This window comes from Antechinus flavipes, chromosome 5, assembly GCF_016432865.1.
Source record: "Antechinus flavipes isolate AdamAnt ecotype Samford, QLD, Australia chromosome 5, AdamAnt_v2, whole genome shotgun sequence".
Classification (NCBI taxonomy): domain Eukaryota; kingdom Metazoa; phylum Chordata; class Mammalia; order Dasyuromorphia; family Dasyuridae; genus Antechinus; species Antechinus flavipes.
Genome location: NC_067402.1, coordinates 293,087,468 through 293,108,143, shown reverse-complemented (window position 1 = coordinate 293,108,143; position 20,676 = coordinate 293,087,468). Strand labels below are relative to the sequence as shown.

Genomic DNA, 20,676 nt, shown 5'->3' with positions numbered 1-20,676 from the left:
CAAAAAAAAAAAATGGAAACTGAGGGAATGCCCATCAACTGGGGAATGGCTGAACAAAATGTGCTATGTGATTGTGATGGAATACTATTGTTCTTTAAGAAATTATAAGCAGGATGCCCTCAGAAAAACCCGGAAAGATTTACATGAGCTGATACAAAGTACACAGTAACAACTCTATTATAAGCTAATCATCTGTGAATGACTTTGCTTTTCTCAGCAATGTAGTGATCCAAGATAACCCTGAAGAACTTATGATGAAAAATGCTATTTATCCATCCCCAGGAAAAGAATTGATAATATCTGAATACATATTGAATCATCCTTTTTTTAAACCTAATTTTCCTCGAGGAATTTTTTTTTTGGTCTATGTTATCTTTCACAACATGACTAATATGCAAATATATTTTTTCGTAATGACACATCTATAATATAAATCAAATTGTTCACCTTCTCAATGAAGGTTAGGAAGGGAGAGAATTTGGGACTTGAGTTTTAAAAGTGAAAGTTAAGCATTGTTTTTACATGTAATCAGGGAAATATAATACTAAGTAAATTTGTTTTAAAAGAAGAAAATATACTGTCCACATTCTCACTCTGCACTATCTTTAAACCCTCACCTGTCTACTGAAACTATTCTCTCAAAGATTGCTGGAGACTTCCTAACCACTAAATCCAATGGCTCTGGATCCACGGTCAATGTTTAATAAAACACTTGATCCATCACAGTATGTATTGTGAGCCAGGCACTGGAGATACCAGTCCAAAGAACAAACTATTCATTATCCCTCCACTCACAGAGCTTACAGCTCTCTGCTCCAAACCTGTATTTCTTTCCCTAGGGGTACTTCACCTTCAGCACAGACTCAACATGTCCATGATACAGGTCAGCATCTTTCCCCTCAGTCTGTGCCTCTATAATAGCATCACTCGCTCTCCCGTGGCTCTGGAGAGCCTGGCTAAGGAACCAGGATCCTCAACCCAGTCTCTCTAGCCCACTCCAACCTGTCCATTCTTTTCCTATCACTGCCTTTTGTGCTCTCCCGTTGAGTCCCTCTATACGACTTGTCAGGTTGCTCTTGGTGCCTGGAATGTGCCGTCTCTCTGACCTCACCTTTCAAGCCCAGCTACAATGTCACCACCTCTAGGAAGCCTTCTCTGATTCATCCTGTCTTGGAAAGCCTTCTCCAACCTCATGCAGCTCTTTGATCTTATATTTCCCTTATTACACAATATTGTTACATAATATTATTACATAATATCCCTTATCACATGTTATATATCTGGGTTCGTGGTGGTTTGTTTCTTGTGGGGGAAGAAGCAAGTTTTATTTACATCATGTACCTCCCCCACAGAGCAAGTTTTAAAAAAAAATTGTTGCAATCTGTAGATCTGATCCCTGTCTCCACTGATCCCTGGATACTAAAAATGTGGGAACGCTGGGGAGTGGGTAGGGAATTGCTTCTGATGGGAATAACATCATATATACACAGAGGTGGTTTTCTTCAACAGCTAGGTGGGGCAGCTCCCCAAAAGACTAGAATTCAAATTCTGCCTCAGATTCTTACTAGCTAAGTGACCCTGAAACCCTGTCTGCCTCAGTTTCCTAGTCTGCAAAATGACCTCCCAGGGTGTTGAGAGGATCAAAAGAGGATTGCACCTGTATAAATCATAAGTCTGAGCAGAGTGAGGATGGTAATGTGGGCCACTGAGAGGAGCTCAGCAAGAGCCAACACACAGTAGGTACTTAATAAAGATTAAGTGATTGAGTGACTCTCAGATTCTGAGGGGATTCTTTTCAATGACTACATTTGTGTGTTGTTGAGTATGCAGAAGGACATTCAGTGGACTGTAACTGTGCTGGGATGGAAATAGTCCTGGACCTAGGAGTTAGAAGACACAAACTTGGTTCTCATCTTTTCCATCAACTAGATGAGACACGTTAAGTAAAGCATCCCCTTTCCGTGCCTCAGTTTCTCCACCTGTAAAGTGAACAAATAAAAAGAGAACCAGGAGCTGAACTCAGGCCTTCTGACTCCTACCTGATTCTCAAGGTGAAAGCAACAACTTTCAGCTTTTTGGAAAGCTCTTTGTAAGGTCCCTTACCTCTGCCTCGAGATTTGGCGCCTGGCTTTAAGATCCAGATGTTTCTCATGCCATCGATTTCAGACTGAGGGTTTGCTGACATGATTTTATTCAGAATACTCTGACACTGAGAAAAGTAGTTCTTTGAACTGGAAATACAAGCATCGCCACTAAAAACAAAAATCAAGAAAATCCAGTTAGAATTTCTATAGGTCATTTCCTACAGCGTCTTCATTTTGGGGAACTCCCAAGAAAAATGGGGCAGGATTTTTCCATGACTGAGAGTGAGAGGACTCTCAGACTCATCTTGTGAAAATCAAGTGACACTGCTGTGGGCTCAGACTCTGGGTGTGGGATGAACTGTGATATGGCCTGGAAAAATCAGGGATATAAATTTTTTTTGGAGTCTTCCTGCCTCTGGACTGTTTTGGCCCAGAATTTCCATTTGCCTTTTGAAGCCCATTTGAAATGTTCTTTCTTCCAGACAATCTTCCTGATCTGTCTCATTTTAATGACCCTTCTATATCTGCTTCTTTTGGGCTACCCCTTCCCCAAGACTGTAAGCTCCATGAGGGCAACGATAGGTCCTAATTGGTTGACTCTGGTTGATATCTGGAACTGCTCCTTTTTACTAAGAGTGGAGACCAGTGATAAAAGGAAGAATTCTCTGAGTGGCCTCAGAGCCAAGCAGAATTTCAGTTCCTTTAAGGAGAGCACTGTAACCTCCACAACTGCTAAGATCCTGCCAATGGGATCAACAATCCTCAGCCTCAAGCTCACCTGGGAGGGATACAAAAGAGTTCCCCCAAAATGCCCTCTAGAAACTAATGTCTCTCCCCTAATAGATGGTGAATTTCCTGAGAACAAGAATTGTTTCTTCATTCTTAGGGACCCAGCACCCTTCACAATGTCAGGCAAACAATAGGTGCTTTATAAATACCTGCAATTGAAACTTCTCCATGGGATAAAAACACTACCCATAATAACAGAGAATCAATCAGCAGCAGATACTAAGGAGGGTCAGGGGATCGTGGAACAGAGGAGCTGATTCTGGAGGACTTCATGGAAGAGATGGAGAGAGGGAAAAGCATGTCAGACTTATAACTGAGGGGGCACATTGACAACATGAGCACAATTTCATAAGGAAGAAATCATAATTCTTGGTGGATGTGGATGGGAAGAGGAGACAAGTAGACTTGGCTATGGCAGGAATTCAACACATCAGGGAGATATGCCAAGATTGGGTTTTCCCCCCACGGCAGGTAAATCCCCAACAATGCAGGTTTCGGACCATTCTGAACAGCTCTTGTCCATGTTCCCGTGAGTCATTCATGCTGGGCCCACCCGATGTGTCACCTTCTACATCTGCTGGTCCCGTGTAAGCTTCCTCTTACTGGAGTTCTTTAAGCAACGTCTAGACAGCCTCTTGTTGAGATCCTTTTTTCGGTCATGGGAGGAGAAGGGCACCTAGCTCTGATGTGACTGACTTGACATTTTTCTAATCATATGACTTCCTGATAACATCCTCCTAAGCAGTCTGTCCACATAGAACCTACTGTGTACCTGGCACTATGCTAAGTGCTTTACAATTATTAACATTTGGTTTTCATCATCACCCTGGCAGGTAGGAAGGGAACACTATTATTATCCCTATTCTGGAAGGGAACACTATTATTAGCACTATCTTACAGATGGGGAAACTAAGGCAAACAGAGTTTATAAATGATTTGCCCAGGATGACGCAGCTATTTTATATCTGAAGCCACATTTGAACTCAGATCTTTCTGAATCCAAGTCAGATATTCTATGTATCAAGTCATCACTTAACTGTTTCTAGTGGCGACCAAAAGCCTTTTAGATAAGAAATGGTGAACCTAAAGACCACTGGTAATAAAAATCAGATCATTACAACTTCTCTCTGTTTCTCATCCAAGACACTAAATTTCTCATCTCCAAGCTTTTGCACTGATTATTCTCCCACCTCACCCCAGTCTAGTATGCCCTCCTACTTCACCTCTGCCTCATAACACCCTTCAAGATGAAGCTCAAGCACTATCTTCTATTCTAAATCTTGGTTGATTCTTCTCAAAATTGCTCTCCTCTAATAATTTTGTATTTTATTTCCTTTATATACATATATAATATACATACATCACACATATACATACATGCTGCCTTGCTCAATCAGATATGAGCTCCTTAGAATGAGAGATAATTCTACTTTTTTGTTTTTGCATTCCCATCCCTTAGCACAGTGCTTGGCACATAGTGGGTGCTTAATAAAATCTGATTGATACCAACAAGAGATACTTGCTGCCATCTAAGACTTGCCTGTTTCCTCCGTAAACCATGTGAAGATATTTGTTCTTCAAGAAGTTAGTCCCACTATCCACAGGAAGAACTGTGAACTTCCCCATCACCAGAGGCCTTTCTTTCCTGCCTACTATGTTCTGCTGTCCACTTCCTCTGTCCCAATATCCTTGGCTAGGATGTTAACTGACACAAAATTTGACACCATCTAACCCAAAGACTAAACCAAAAGTGGATATGAAGGGAAAGTTGCAAGCAAACTTGCTATTGTGCTCATTTCATCTAAGAGTTATGTTTTGTGCCCAAAGGGGGCACTCATATCAATGGATATCCTAGGAAGAAAACATTATGTAACTTAAAGAGAACAGGTCATTGGCCAAGAAAAAGAGAAGGAGAGCTTGGTAAGCCAGCTCGTAGCATAGTACACAGAGTAGTTGTTTAATAAATGCCATAGTAAAACCCTGAAAAGATCTAAAGGGCTTATCTTGGATGAGAGAGGACTGGACTATTCCCTAAGCTTAGAAGTGCTTGAAGACTTTGGGGACATCCTATATGAAATGAGAAATAAAACTGCATCAAATACTTTAAAAATAAACATTGTGTTTTAGTTGTATTTATAACTTTTTAATAAGAATTGTAGAGAATGACATGTAATATGATATAAGAAAATGTATATGAATTAAATACATTCAAATCCTCTTGTTACATGGTTATCTCCGTGATGATGTAATGTGCCAAGGACATGACCAAGAACAATATCTTTTAGGACTTAATTTCCCAAGATGTTCAGGATTGAGAGAGCATTGGTCATTGTTAGATATTCTCAGGATGGTTAGCTTCAGCATGGTGACTTGCTCACCAAAGGATCCTGATTAGTGGGGAGTACTCCACAAGGCATGAAATTTGACCCTGGGTAGCCAGTATGGAGAGGAGGGGAGAGGAGAAAGATAAAAAGCTAAATAGAGAGGGGAGTGAAGAGGTTTTCTGAACAATGAACAAGAGCCAAATGTGTCACCAGGATAAGGGAGCAGAAAAAGAAGGAAATGGGCATAGAGAAGATAAGGGTCTGCCCTGATACCCAAGCATGTTCCTAAGTGGACTAAGTTCCTGAAAGCCCAACACATCTGCACATTGGCAGCCAGTGAATGGCCATTTAGGGGGAGCAGTCTTCTCATGCTGACTAATGGAAGACTTGAAGCTGTTCTTTCTGTCCCTGAAGATTTCTCCCTAGAGATTTCTTGCTAATCTAGGGAGATGCAGAAGACCGCAATTCTTTATGTTTGGATGCCCAAAGAGCTTTTTTTTGTTAATTTATTTTTTAGTTTTTACTTCCCAATTCTCTCCCTTCTTTCACCCCATCCTTTGAGAGAAAGGGCTTTTATTATGTCATTTTCTTCCTTGTCACACAGATCTTAATTCAATGATCTTCCTGTTGGATACAGATGCTTCTTGTATGATCTGACAAAACCAGATATTTGAGAATAACTAAATGAGAGCTAATGGTCACACTAAATTAGGGGTGACAAAAGATTTTAGAGGCTTTCCAGTCATCCCAGTTGACAGTAATAAAGAGAAAAATTGTAACAGAATTGGCTCAAATGGCCCCAAAGAAGCAGAAAAACTAAAATCAAGTAGATGGTGATAGAGATCAGCTTGGCCAACAGGAGACCAAAAGAGTAACCCAACATAGATGGTAATGCAGAAAAAGGAGAAAACTACATTTTTTTTTCTGTTTTTTTCTCTCAGTTTTTCTCTTTTGTTCTGATTTTTCTCTCTCAATATGATTTATAAAGAACTATGTGTTTTAAAAGTTAACATACATGCATAACCAGAAAAAATAAAATAACTAATAATAAAAAAAAATGTGTACTCTCCCAACTGGCAAGGATGGTAACATGGGAAAATGTACCCTCGCCGTGCCTTTCTGACACTGCACTGGTCGATGTTGTTTTGCCATTTGATTACAAACACCCACAAGAGCGTACGTACTAGGTCATGAGCACTTGTATGGGGCTGTACCCCAAAAGTCTAAAGGAGGGAGGTCTCAGACAGGACAAGGGCATGAGGCCTCTCTTAGCAGAGTGAAGGCTCCTCTCCTCCTCTTTCCCAGCTCTCTGCTTGGTGAACCCAAACTTTCATGGATCAGTTTCCATTGCAGGCAAGCTTTGGGGCAGATGCCATGGGGCACAGAGGAAGCACCTTTGTTTCTGCTTCCCAGAGGGCTCCGCTGGTCCCAAGATGCCCAACATACACGGGACAGAAAAGACAAAGATCTTACTGGATGAGATTGTAGTACTGCTGGATCAGCTCCTTCCACTGGCCCTCAGAGAGGGTTTTCAGGGACTCCGCCGAGATGTCGATGTCATCATGTTCCAATTGCCCAAGGTAGTTCTCGCACACTTTACAAGCCACCTCTATGAGTTCCCCTGGGAGGTCAATGAGTTTCTTTTCCTCAGCACTAACTTGATCTGTAAAGCAAACACATCCCAGAGGTTTGTTTGGGGATTTGTGAATCCCAGCATCTCAGAGCTGGACAAGACCCTCAGGTTATCTAGACCAACTTGTAGCTGAGCAAGAACTCTTTCCAGAGGATCAGTAACACAGGGACACCCAAGCTTCTACCTGAAGACTACTACTGACAGACAACCCATCATCCCCCAAGGCAGCCCATTTCACTTTTGGGAGAGGAAGAGAGAGACAGACAGAGATACAGACAGAAACAGGCATACAGACACAGAAAGAGACAGAAACAGAGAAATAGACAAAAAGAGAGATAGAGAAACAAACATAGAAGCACATACACAAAGACAGAGAGATCCAGACAGAAACAGAGAGACAGACACAGACAGGGACAGAGATACAGACAGATAGACAGACAGACAGGGAAAAACAAACAGGCATACAGACACAGAAAAAGACAGAGACAAAGAAACAAAGACAGAGACAAAGAAACAGAGACAGAGAAACAGACAGAAACACACACATAAGGAGACAGAGATACAAACAGAGAGAGAAAGAGCCAAAGAGACAGAGATACAGACAGAAAGAAACAGAAAAACAGAGACAGAATAACAGGGAAAGACAAACATTGTCACAGAAAGAGAGAGAGAGTATCTAGTAGCTGTAGAAAACTTGAAAATCCTGTAACCCCTTCCCACTGAGATCCAGGTACTAATCCAGGTACTATGCTGGGATCCTTTGCTGGATCCAGGGTCCTTTGCTGACACTTCAGTTCTTACCTTACTTTAAAAAAAATAAAAAAGTCATATAATCAATGGAATCCAAAAGTAAGTTTAACCTTTGTGAATGAACAGGTTGAACAGGCAAATTTCAATTTTTGCAGAGATTGATAAGAGGCTAGGGGAAGACACTTGAAAAAGCCACAGAAGTCAATGGAGAATCACTAAAAGAAGCCAGACTTATTGACTTGGTCCTTTTAAGGAGCAATCCCAGAAGATAGCACAAACACCAAAAGGAACTATTATCCAGTAACAACTCTCTGCCATGTAGAGGAGTGATAAAGGAAGGTAGGACCAAGCCCAAGAGGATAGAAGTGGTCGGCTCTTTTGCGTATCACAAACCATGTATTGTCCCATTACTAACGCTGGTTGATTCCCACTATCTACCTCCACTGATCTTATTCATATGTACTCTGAACAGAACTAGAAAAAAAATTCTAAATTCTTTCAGGTAGTCTTTCTTCAGCCCTTCCCGCACTGCCCCACTTCCCAGCCTGCAAATGCTATCTTCTTTGAGATTACCTCCCATCTCTTATCCTACCCTGTCATTTGTGCGTTGTCTCTTCCCTTAGATGGGAAGCACTGCAAGGGCAGGAACTATTTTGGCTTTCCCCTATTTCAGGACCCTCAGAAATGCTTCTTGACTGACTGAACCTTTCAGTAGCATTTAGAAACTGTTGGGACAACATCTGTGAGAAGATCTTTATGGATTTGATTTATCAATAACTTCTGCAGCTCCAGAGATGGCCAGTAAAACCATAAAGCCCAAATGTCACATATTGATGCCTGATGCATTTGCTTTCTTACTGACAATGAGACTGAAGCTCTTGGTTTTACAAGGAGTTGTTTCTGGGAATTCTGAGACTACAAATGGCCACACAATAATAACCCACTCTGATCAGTCCTAGCTTGCTTAGCCATGTATACAGAGTGGACCACGTGAGCTCAGGCCTACACAGTTTCATTTTATCAGTATTTTAACAGTAAAGTGTAGTTACCTTTTCATTTCTTGAACTTGTACTACATGCCTGTAGGGGAATGTGAGCCCCAGAATTAAGCTGCAATCAAGCTAAAGCTAGAGCATTAATACAGACAAGGGAGATCCCCACTACCCAATGTGTCAACCTTAAGCATATCTCATTTGTTTTGGGTTGGGAATAAAGATAAGCTAAAAGAAATGAAAGAGGTTTTTGTAGTAGCAAGGAAATGGAAATTAAGTGGATACCTATCAGTTGGGAAATGGCCAAATAAGTTGTGGTATCTGAATGTAGTGAAATATTATTGTTCTATAAGAAATGGTGAGCAGGCTGATTTCAGAAAAGCCTGCAAAGACTTGCAAGAACTGATGCTGAGTGAAGTGAGCAGAACCAAGACAACACTATGCATGGTAAGATTATGTGATGATCAACTGTGATGGACTGGGCTCTTCTCAACAATGTGATTACAGTTCCAATAGATTTGGAACGGAAAATGCCTCCATATCTAGAGAGAAAACTATGAAGATTGAATATGGATTGAAACATAATATTTTCATTTGTTTTTTTCTCTTTTTTCCCCTTCTGGTCTGATTTTTCTTGTACAACATGGTAAATATGGAAATATGTTTAAAAGAAATGCACAAGCAACATTGGATTTAACATATATTTTTAACATATTTGACATATATTGAACCAACTGCCAGCTGGGGGAGGTGAGGGAAAGGAGTGGAAAATTTGGAACAAAAGGTTTTGCAAGGGTCAATGTTGAAAAATTACCCATGTATATGTTTTGTAAATAAAAAGCTTTAACAAAAAATAAAAGAAATGCACATATTTAACCTATTATCTAAGTACTTGCTGTCTTGGGGAGGGGGCAGTTAAAGGAGGGAGGGAGAAAAATTTGGAACACAGAGTCTTACAAAAATGAATATTGAAAACTATTAAAATTGAAAACTATCCTTCTATGTATATAGAAAAATAAAATATTATTGAAAATTTTTTAAAAAGAAATGAGACGGGGTTCAAGCCAAGAAGGACACCTCTGGCCAAATAAAGGATTGAAGTTGGATTCTGAAAAAGAAAGGCTTCAAGAGCTCAGGGATCTGTTCTGTGAGGATCCTAGATATGGGTTAAAAGAATCTATGGGTGTCCAGAAATGACCGTAGATATCTCTCCTAAGTGCAAGACTTAAGACTAAGGTCTTCAGGGGAAAAAAATGTGAATGAGTTGTCTTCTGGATGTAGAGAGCACAACTATGAGACAACTTTGGAGTGAATGCGGGGAACAATAGAAGCCACATTCAAATAGCAACAGACCAGCTTATCCAATAAGCAAACTGTCACGGAATCAAGAATTCTGGAATAAGGATTCCCAGCACTCAAGGAGACATGCAGCCTGAGCCCATCAACTGCTCCGTGCCCAAACAGCAGCAGCCACAGGTAATGGTTCTGTCAGAGAGTTTGGGAGGAGATATAGAAATTCACTGTCTGCTTGTCTCTCAGCTAAGATCAGGAGCGACTCTGAAATGCTTTACCAAAATCTGCACACACCTGTAGCACACTCCTTCTCTCCCAATTTATGAATCCTGCTTCCAAAAGAAAACATATCTTGACAAAGCCTTGATTGTGATTTACTGTTACTTCCTTCTCTAAGTGTTTATCTATCATCTCTTTAATAATATATTCTGGAATTTTGCCAGAAATCAAAGTTAAACTCATCGGTCTATAATTTTTGAACTCTTATTTTTTTCTGATTATGAAAACTGGAATTACATTTGCTTTTATCTAATGCTACTGGACCATTGTCAGTATCTGGGACTTTTCAAAGATCATTGACTACCCGATCTCTCAGTACTCTGGGATGGAGTTAAGTTAATCTGAGCCTGGTGATTTATATCATCAAGGGCAACCAACTCAATTTTTTATTTTTTTTACCATCTCCTCACTTGTTTTGGATATAATCCCCCTATTAGTCAATTCTGTTCTGTTCTTTGCAGGCCAAAAATCATTCTTCTTGGCAGAGAAAACAAGCAAAATTCGAGTTGAGCATTTCTGTCTTCCTTCTACTTCCTTTCTTATCCCCACACTCCTCACCTTGAGCAAACCACCTTTCTCCTTCAGGACCTGACCTATGTGTGCAGTTACTCCATTCCCTTCCTAGTAATTAAAACACAGCTAATCTCAATTTTCTTTATGGCACAATAAATCCTATTGCCAAAAATACCTTTATTTCGACTCATCTCTTCATCATTCTCTTCTTTTTTGACCCTGGATTTGCTCTTGCTATAATTGTGGTGACTGACAACCCACTTCAGGATACTAGATGCAGCTGTTCTCCTGAAATCATCTGAAAAGAAAAAGAAGTTGGTGATTTGTCTTCATATTGGATGGCATGTGAAGGGATTCTTTGTGAGGAGAGTAAATAGATTTCAATTCAATACAAGGAATTAAATTTAATCTAATTCATGTTTATCTGGTACTTGCTGTGTTGCAAGGCCATGGGGAGAAAAAGGACAAAAGAAATAAAATCTGCCTTCTTTAATACGGTAAATATGAGCTATGAAGAGTGAGGGGGAAGGGGACAGAGAGGAAGGGGAGGAAAAGAGGGAGGAAGAAAGAGGGAGAAAGGAAAGAAATACAAAGGAGGGAGGATGAGAAGGAGCAGGTAGGAAGATAGAAAAAGGGAGGAAGAGAAAGACAGAAAAGAAGTGAGAGAAAAGAAGAGGAGGGAGAGGGGGAGATAAAGACAAGGACAGAGATATGGGGGAAAGAAAGGAAAGATTTCCTTTTGAAGAAAGGAAAGAAATATAGGAGGGTAGGGAGGAAGAGAGGGCTGTGGGGAGGGAGATAGAAAGAGGGAGGAAGAGAGACAGAGACACAGAGACAGACATAGAGAGAAACAGACAGAAAGACAGATATGGGGGGAGAAAGAGAAGAGGAAGGGAGGGAGAAAGAAGAAGAGGGAGAGATGGAGAAACAACACAGACAATGAAAGCGTGACATCTAGGAGGGAAAGTAATAGAAAGTGGGGATCAGGTGGGCTTAGAGGGACAGAGCAGAAAGACCTATTACAGAAGGTGGGACTCGGGAAGAGAGAAGGAGGGAAACAGCCAAGACAAAGGCAGAGCTGGGAAGTGGAAGCTCTTATCCAAAGGACAGCAAGGGCCAGTGGAACTAGAAGGAGAGCATGAAGCAGAGGAAGAAAGCGGGGAGGAGCCCAGCTGTGCAGTTTCTGAGGGTGGTTAAGAACAAGCTCCTGCAGAAAACAGCCTTTCCCAGAAAACAGAATGTGAAGCTGGTCGAGTTCTGAAGTGTTGAGCTGAAAACAGAAGCTTCCTGCTCATTATTTTTTTCTTCACAATGTCCCTGTATTGGGAGTTTCCCATCCAGAGAGGAGGAGATTCTCCAGGTTCATATTCTGGGCTTGGAGCCAGGAAGGAAGCCCGTGTCTCTGGGCACGAGACATCATTCACACATGCTCAGTATTCCATCTGTTGCCAGAGCATTTAAAAAACAAAGATTGCTTCGGCAAAAGCTATCGACTAGCCTCCTTTTTGTTAATCCCATGGCACAAAAGTATAAAAGACAAAGGGGAAGGGGAGACACTGCCAAGAGACAAGTGGGGCAGTTAGTGTGGCCAGCTGCATCTGCTCCCATTCACACACACAGACCTTGGGCCCCTCACACCCCTGCCAGCAAGGACAGCAAAGGCCCAGGGAGCTAGGAGAACAGCTGGAAAGGCGGGGAGGTGCCAAGCAAGCAGCTGCAAGTTGGTGCATCCAAGCAGGCAGCTTCCACGAGAGGAATCAATGAATTATTAACAGTCTCAGCACTCACCCAAGAACTCCTGTTTCTCACCGTCAGAGCAGAGACCGTAACAACGAGGGAAGAAGGAATGAGGATTAGCTGGGACATACCATGGCAGATTCCGCATGTTCATGCACAATCCAATCTTCAAAAAATAAACAGAGGAAATGCCCATCAACACTTCTTAATGAGCCTGCGGGGACCGCAGGGCTCCCCCACCTCCCCAGAGCCTGTGGTCCACTAGTGTATGTGTTCCACAAAATGACACCATTCAAGAGGTTGCTGGATGAGGGTTCCGAGTTGTTCTCACTTCTGTGTCCATGTACTAGTTTAGATGAGAAGTTACTTTGATCATGGATTATTTCCGAATAAACATTTCTGATGAAGAAGCAAAGTTCCCTTCTCTTAAGCCCAGGGGACTGGGGCTGCCGTTAAATGGACATCAGGCCTGTTACCCCAAATTCGTTTTGTTCGTTAACACAAAAATAAAAGCCAGGATGTTAACAATGGCGCCTGAAGGGGGATGTCACAGGCATGGAATGGATCAGCAAGCTGGTGGTACAGGGTAGGGGGGACAGAGCAGGAAAGAAAGCTTCAGAATCATTCCTGAAGCTTCTCGCTCTGACCAGTTGCTATGAAGCACTCACCTTGGTGGTAAAGGAAGCTGTTTTTCCATAGTGATTCAACATCTGATCACAATTCAAATTATGGTAATCAACCACATCCCTCTTTATAGTCCAAAGAAAGTAAGGAATTTCTGTTTTTACCAACCTAGACTGGCACAAAAAAATTCTTTATCAACAGCAAATATGTCTTCAAAGATCATACAGTCAAAACACAAACAGGAGCTAGAGCTAGGTTCTGTGCGTGAAGAGAAAGGAAACAACAAGCTGAGCTTTCCTTGGGACTTCTTTATATGGAACAAATGAAGAACCTTCTAAAAATACTGATGGGGCAGTTACGTGGCAAAGTGGATAGAGCACCAGCCCTGAAGTCAAAAGGACCAGAGTTCAAATGTGATCTCAGATACTTAACACTTCCTAGCTGTGTGGTTCTGGGCAAGTCACTTAACCCCAATTGCCTCAGGAAAATAAACAAACAAATAAATAAAATGCTGAGGATGGGATTCTTGAGTAAAGAGTATTCTGGAGTTAGTCCGTGACAAATATGTGGTTGGATAGGCAAAAAGCTGTAATTGCTTCCTAAAATAATTCTAAAATGGATACACAGATTCTCCAATTTCCAGATGACAAAAACCCCTTATTTCTGCTTCATTCACAAGAGGAGCAAAATTGTCTTTTTAAATATCGTCATATTGTTTAACATATTACTTGATGGCCTGTGGCTACTTCAGAAATAATAAATATAGCAAACACTCCTTTCAAGTACTTTTCTGAGATTAGAAAAATGTTCAAAGTAGCTCAAAATTTTAAACTGAGAGAAATTCATAAATAAATTAAACTTGCCCTTCTTTGATATCAGCCCCCAATAATAGTTCTAAAATATTTAAATAATATTAATAATATCTATTTTTATATTATATATTATGATAATAATAATAAAGATTTTTTAAAAATATGAGATCTGGGAACCTTAGAAGAGACACCTCTCAATTGCCTTCCAACAAGAGAACACGTGGAGACTATAGATATAGGCTTTAGATCTGGGAGGGACTTTAGTAAGGATATGGAAATTGAGTCCAAGTGTTATATAATTTGTCTAAGGCCAAATATGGAACAGGTAGAGTTTGAACCAATCTCTCTGATCCTAAATTTATTACCTGTCTTGTCTCCTCCCTGAATCACTTAGGATGAGGTGACTTCTCCCTTCACCCATGCCCTATCTATTTGGGCTAGGAGTGTAGGAGGGTGACAAAGGAAAGAAGGAGGCACTTCACTCCAGGGTGCCAGCTGTGGGAACATGGCTACTCTTATCTCAACAAGGAGTCCAGCTACAATAAGACTGAAATAGTTTAAGATTAGTCCAGTGGTCTCTGTGTCTGCTCCCTCATCTCAGGCTGCACTGGGACTCCAATGGGAGCGTGGTCATCTGCTTACATCCAGGCAGAGATGCTGTCCTTGGGCTATGGCAGCCTGCCCAACACTATACCATTTCACACTGATGTTTTCTTTCTCAGGCTGTTTTCCTTAGGTGCTATGAACCTAAGGAAGAGCTCTGCTGACTAAGAATTTCAGAGATCATGAACGTGGCAATGCTCTCAAATTTGGTATTAATCACAGCTAAAAATTGGCAGAGAACAGGAAAATTCTAGCTAAATTAAGACATAGGAAGCAAAGGCCAGTGGGATTAGGAAACACTGGGGTCCAATCCCCGAAAGGCCTCTGAGCAGGGTGAACCTCAGGCCAGGAACTCCCTCCTCATTTACAAAGGCAGGTGAACCTCCGCTGTTGGGCTACCTAGAGCGAATGGAAACAGCCTAAAATGTCACTGAGGGATAAAGACAGGATGGTCACACTACATGCCTTAGTATAAACATAAGCCATATATTTATATAATCCTACCATCACATCATGGATGTTATTTGACTTCTGAAAAATCATCTCATTCTCTTCTTCAATTTCAACATATTTGTTTTCTATGAAAAGAAAAGATATCATTAATGAAATCAACAGCATAACTAATGTTCCTCCCCACACTGGCTGTACTCCCATGCTGCACTATGGTGAGGAGATAACATGCAGCTCTAGCGCTCACATAGCTCTTGGGGTCTCAGGTTCCTGAGCTGGAGGATGAGGGGACTGCACTGGATCCCTGAGCTGCCTACAAGCTTGGAGAATCCTTGAGGCAGAGAAGTAATTCACCATCTACTCCCTCTTCCCTCCTCTTCCTCAATTCCTATCAATCAGTTAAGTGCCTTCCATTCTTCTCTCCTCCTTCACTTCATCTCACACAATGAGGTCAAGGTTGACCAAGGTCATTCCCTCCCCCTGCACAAATAATCCCATTTTTTCTCCTCAGATTGACCCTTCCATCATCCCCCACCATATGATTTGTTGATTCTTACTGCCTATAACATGCCCATGTTGCCTTCATTTAAAAAAAAAAAACCTCCCCCAATACATCTCATCTTGCTACCACCATATCTCTTATTTGCTTTTTATGGTTAAACTCACTGAGAAGGTGAGTGCCTTCTGCACACTAGTTACCTTCACTTACTTTTCTCTTACTTCCATTGTAGCTAGTTAATTTTTTCATTTATTCATTTTAATTTTTTGCAGTCTGGCTTCTGACTTCATCACTTCACTAAAACTGCTCTTACAAAGTTAATCCGTGACCTCTCCATCACCAGATTTTTTCTCAGCCCTCATTCTTTGTGCCTTTCTTGTAGCCTTTAACACTTTTAAAGTTAAAAGTTAACTTTTAGCAAGATCTTTGCCACCTTCTTCCTCCTCCCTTTCAAATCTACTCATACCTCCCTTTCGAATCTACTTATACCTCACTCTCAGACATGTATTCTTTTGATCCACAGAAGCTGGCTTCCTACTAGTTTTTGAAGAAGAAGCTCCATCTCCTTACTTCAAGAATTTTTACAGCCTATCTATCAAGCCTGGAATTCTCCCTTCTCATCTCTACCACCTGGCTTCTTTGACTCTTTTCAAATCCCACTAAAATTCTACCTTCTACAGGAAGACTTTCCAAATCCCCCTTAATTCTAGAATCTTCAATTTTCCCCATTTCTGGTTTGTTCATCTATTGTTATTTGCACTTTGATCTCCTCAGTTGTTTCTTGATTTTCTTTGTGTCCCTAATACTTAGCACTGTGTCTGGCACATAATAAGTCCTTAAGAAAAAAAATCTATTGATTAACTCATGAAGTCACTCCCTTAATTTTGTCTTCATTACCTTTCACCTTGGTTCTGGGTCAGTAACACAGAAATCTCAGACCAAAAGGGAGCTTGAACTTCTATTACCATGTACCCACAGAACCTCTCGGTATGTAAAATCTCAACAAGGGACAAGCCAACAGACTCAAATCTGGGTTAGGAAATTGCAGAGCTCAGACCAGAGGGCAGAGAGCAGATCTCACTCCAAACTCATAACACTCTAGTTGTACTAAATGCTTGCAGGCTCCCAGTCTGAACTATTAAAGCAGCAGGCAGACATGAAAGAAAGAAGCTCAAGCCAGATATTCCCCCTCGGAAGTGTGCAGACTCTAGCACTGATACAAAGTCTAAAAGAAGACTAGAAGAATGAACAAAACCATAAAGAGATATTAAGAAAAAGAAATAGAAAACAAGGAAACAAAATCATTTCTTTTGCAGACAATATGGTGGTTTATGTTTAGAACCTAAGAGAGTTGACTAAAGAATTAATCAAGACAATGAACAACTTCAGTAAAGTTATATGATATAAAATAAGCCCAGAGAAATTATCAGCATTTCTGTATATCATCAATAGAATCAAGCATTGCTTTTTGTGCAATATGGCTAATGGAGAAATTTATTTTGTATGATTTCATGTCTGTAAAGGGTTTTATATATCTTTCTCAATGAGTAGGAAAAGGGAAGAGGAGTGAGTGAGCGTAAAATTGAAAATAAAATTGAATTAAAAACCATTCATTCTATGCTTCTGTCCTTCAACACAAAATTGACTGAAAAATTCATCCAAGAATTACAATAAATAAAAGCTTTTATTTATTTAACAAAGAAATAACAAGCCTTATTTCTCTAAAAATTTCCAAATGTTTCCATGACCCTTGAATGGGAGCAGGAAGTACATACAGTCTCATCCCCATTTTTTAGATGAGGAAGTGAAACTCAGAAAGATAAAAAATAAAAATAACACTTTCAGAACACTTTAAAGTTCACAAGACATCTTGTCAGAAATCTGTGAGATAGGCAAGTACAGAATTATCCCCATTTTACAGATGAAAGAAATAAAAGTCTAATTTAAAAAAAACTTCTGCTGTGACCTGACCAGTAATAAACACTGTATTGCTTCTGTTTCCTAAATAAGTCGTGTATTCTAATTTTTGCTTTTCTCAAAAGCTCATGAATCTTTTACAAAACCTGATCATATATTAGGGCATAAAAACCTTATGTTTAGGGCAGCTAGGTGGCACAATAGATAGATCACTATCCCTGAAGTCAGGAGGACCTGAGTTCAGGTCTGGTCTCAGAACTTGACATTTCCTAGCTGTGTGATCCCTCTCTCACTTAACCCCAATTGCCTCAGCAAAACAAACAAACAATAATGCTTGTGCTTAATGCTTAAATGCAGGAAAATAGAAACATTAAATGTATCCTTTTCAGATAATAATGCAATAAAAATTACGCTTAATAAAGGACCATAGAAATACAGATTAAAAATTAATGGATGACCAAATAGCCTCATCTTAAAGAATGAATTTTTCAAAGAATAAATCATAGAGAATTAAAAAGAATGATCATAATGAGGTAGAATACCCAAACCTATGGCAAAAGCATTAATCAGAAGAAAATTATATATATGTACGTATATATGTATACATACATATATAAACATCAGTAAAATAAAAAAGTATATCAGTGAATTAGGTATGAAATTAAAAAAAAATAGTTAAAAAAGAACAGATTAAGAATCTCCAGTTAAACACCAAATTAGAAATCCTGAAAATTAAAGGTCAGATGAATAAAACTGAATGTAATAAAATCATTGAATTAATATATAAAATTAGAAACTGATTGGGGGGGACAATAAAATAGATAAATCATTAGTTAATATGGTTTTTTTTAAAAAGAAAGAGAAGAAAATCAAATTATTATCAAAAATGAAAACAATAAATTTACATGCTAACAAAATGAAATTAAAGCAATTATTAGGAGTTATTTTAGCTAATTATATGACAATAAATTTAAACAATATAAATGAATACTCACAAAAATAAAAACTGCTTAGTTAATAAACAAGAAAATGGAATATCTAAATAGATCTATTTTAGAAAAGAAAATTGAATAGGCCATAAATGGATTTCCTAAGTGAATTTTACCAAACATTTAAAGAACAACTAATTAAAATTTAGATAAATTAATTGGAATAATAGCTAAAGAAGGAGTCCCACCCAAACTCCTTTTATGAAACAAATATGGTGCTGATACCTAAACTGAGGAAGAGCAAAAACAAACAAAATTATAGACTAATTTCATTAATGAATATTTATATAAACATTCTAAGTAAAATATCAAGCTAGGAGAATACAGCAATATATAAAAAAGATTTTATAATGTGACTAAGTGGGATTTATAGCAGAAATACATGGCTCTTATATTGATAAGAGAAACTATTACAATAATGGGTTATATCAATAACAAAAGCAACAAAAACCAAGATTATATTAATAGATGCAAAAAAAGCTTTGGACAAAATACAATACTCATTTCTACTTAAAAAAAAACTTGAAAGCAAAGGATTTTTCCCTAAAATAATAAGAAATATTTACCTCAAATCATCAGCAAGCATTATCTGTAATGAGGATAAGTTAAAAGCCTTCCCAATAAGACCAGGAGTAAAACAAGGATGTCCATTATTGCCACTATTATTCAATGCTGTTTTCCTCTATGTCTGATATTTTGTGACCTGATTTGGAGTTTTCTTGGCAAAGGTGCTAAAGGAGTTTGCCATTTCCTTCTCTAGCTCATTTGACAGATAAGGAAACTGAGGCAAACAGAATTAAGTGACTTGCCCAGGATCACACAGCTAGTAAATATCTGAAGACAAACTGAATTCAGGAAGATGAGTCTTCTTGACGTTAGGCCTACTGCTCTGTGCACTAGGGCACCTCCTTGCCAACCCTTCCTTAACCCTATCCTTACTCTTTCTGCTCAAGTGATGGCAATATTGCTTCTGTCTCTGCCCTTTGCAGGTCTTTATCCAAATGCTTTTCCACCAGGCTCTCTCTCCATTTGATTGTCTCACATGAGAATTATTTATTTTACTCTTTTACTTCCCCCTTTTAACCTAACCTGATCCTTAAAACCTAAAGTTTACACCTGAATCATGATCTGGTCTCATCACTCCAATCCTTGAAGATCAAATTCACTCTCTTAAATTGGATTCTCTTAGTTCTCTGCCTAATTCTTTATGCATTTGCAATAACATATAAAGTCAAAGATTTTGTTGCTGACTACTTCCCTGGATTTTGTCTCTCATGAATCTCTAGGGTATCTTTGTGATTGATCTTCCTAGATTATATCTATTCTATATGGTGTCTATGCTTGATGGATATTCATTGAAAGCTTACCCCTTCTTCCTTCCTTTTCCCTTTAAAATCCTCTGCTTAGATTTTCAAGGCTTCATGCAAATCCATTCTTACCATCATTTTTAGGTATATTTTCATCCAGGAATGTACCACATGAATTCATATATTTTAATCTGTGGTCTAAAAATCCACATTCTTTTTTCAGACACATCATTTTAATGTACTGTTCATTGCCAAGGCAGCTCCTCATTTTTCAAGTCCTGGCCTTTGAGATAGTTGGTATTTACAGAAAGTTCTTTCCATAGTCCTTTATTATTAGGACTTTATTATTTATTTATTAATTATTATTATTAGATTATTATTTAATGGACTGTGAAGTAGATATTAACACTGTCCCTTTTTATTTCAGTTTCTTTCCTCATCATCCCCAAGTCTCTCCTCTTAACCTGCTGTATTTCTTGTCAAGACAAATTCATTGTTTACAGGATAAATACAAACTTTTACCCTTGGCATTTAGGTCTTTCTACAATCTTGCATTACCCTAATGTTTCAGTCACTATTTTCCATCTCACAGTCCACATATCCCAGTTCTTTTTTTTTTGTTAAAGCTTTTTACTTTCAAAACATATGTAAGGATAATTTTTCAACATTAACTTTTGCAAAATCTTGCGTCCCAATTTTCCCCCCTTCCCCCTACCCTCTTCCCCCTAGATGATAAGTAATTCAATATATGTTGAACTTAGTAAAATTATATCCCAGTTCTTTACACACTTGATGTTCCAGTGAGACTAGGTCTCTGTCGCTCCATCTCAGCTTGACCTTTCCTCACTCTTGATCATTTGATTAGGCCAGACTTAAATCTTTAAATTTATGGACTTTTACTTTTTTATAACTGTCTTTCAATATAATGGTTTCTTACAATACTACATAGTTTATTTTATTGTTCTGAGAGGGAATGCCTAGATTTCACCAGCTGGTGATGATATACAAATACAAGTCATTATAATCCTACAATAGTCCTATAATCCAAGGAGCCATCTAGCAAGTTCTCAATTTCAGAATTT

General features: G+C 39.1%; 1 protein-coding gene across 14 annotated transcripts in view; it reads right to left on the bottom strand.

Annotated features, from left to right (window-relative positions):
* The window catches only part of TTLL8 (tubulin tyrosine ligase like 8), a 67,098-nt gene that overhangs the window by 18,160 nt on the left and 28,262 nt on the right, over positions 1-20,676 (bottom strand). For all 14 annotated transcript variants that reach the window (XM_051962633.1, XM_051962634.1, XM_051962622.1 and 11 more), the window contains 6 exons: positions 14,937-15,010; positions 13,062-13,190; positions 12,445-12,559; positions 10,832-10,954; positions 6,671-6,860; positions 2,104-2,252 (listed from right to left, as the gene is read on the bottom strand). In XM_051962633.1, the coding sequence (XP_051818593.1) occupies positions 2,104-2,252; positions 6,671-6,860; positions 10,832-10,954; positions 12,445-12,559; positions 13,062-13,190; positions 14,937-15,010 (780 nt within the window). The remainder of the gene's footprint in view (positions 1-2,103; positions 2,253-6,670; positions 6,861-10,831; positions 10,955-12,444; positions 12,560-13,061; positions 13,191-14,936; positions 15,011-20,676) is intronic.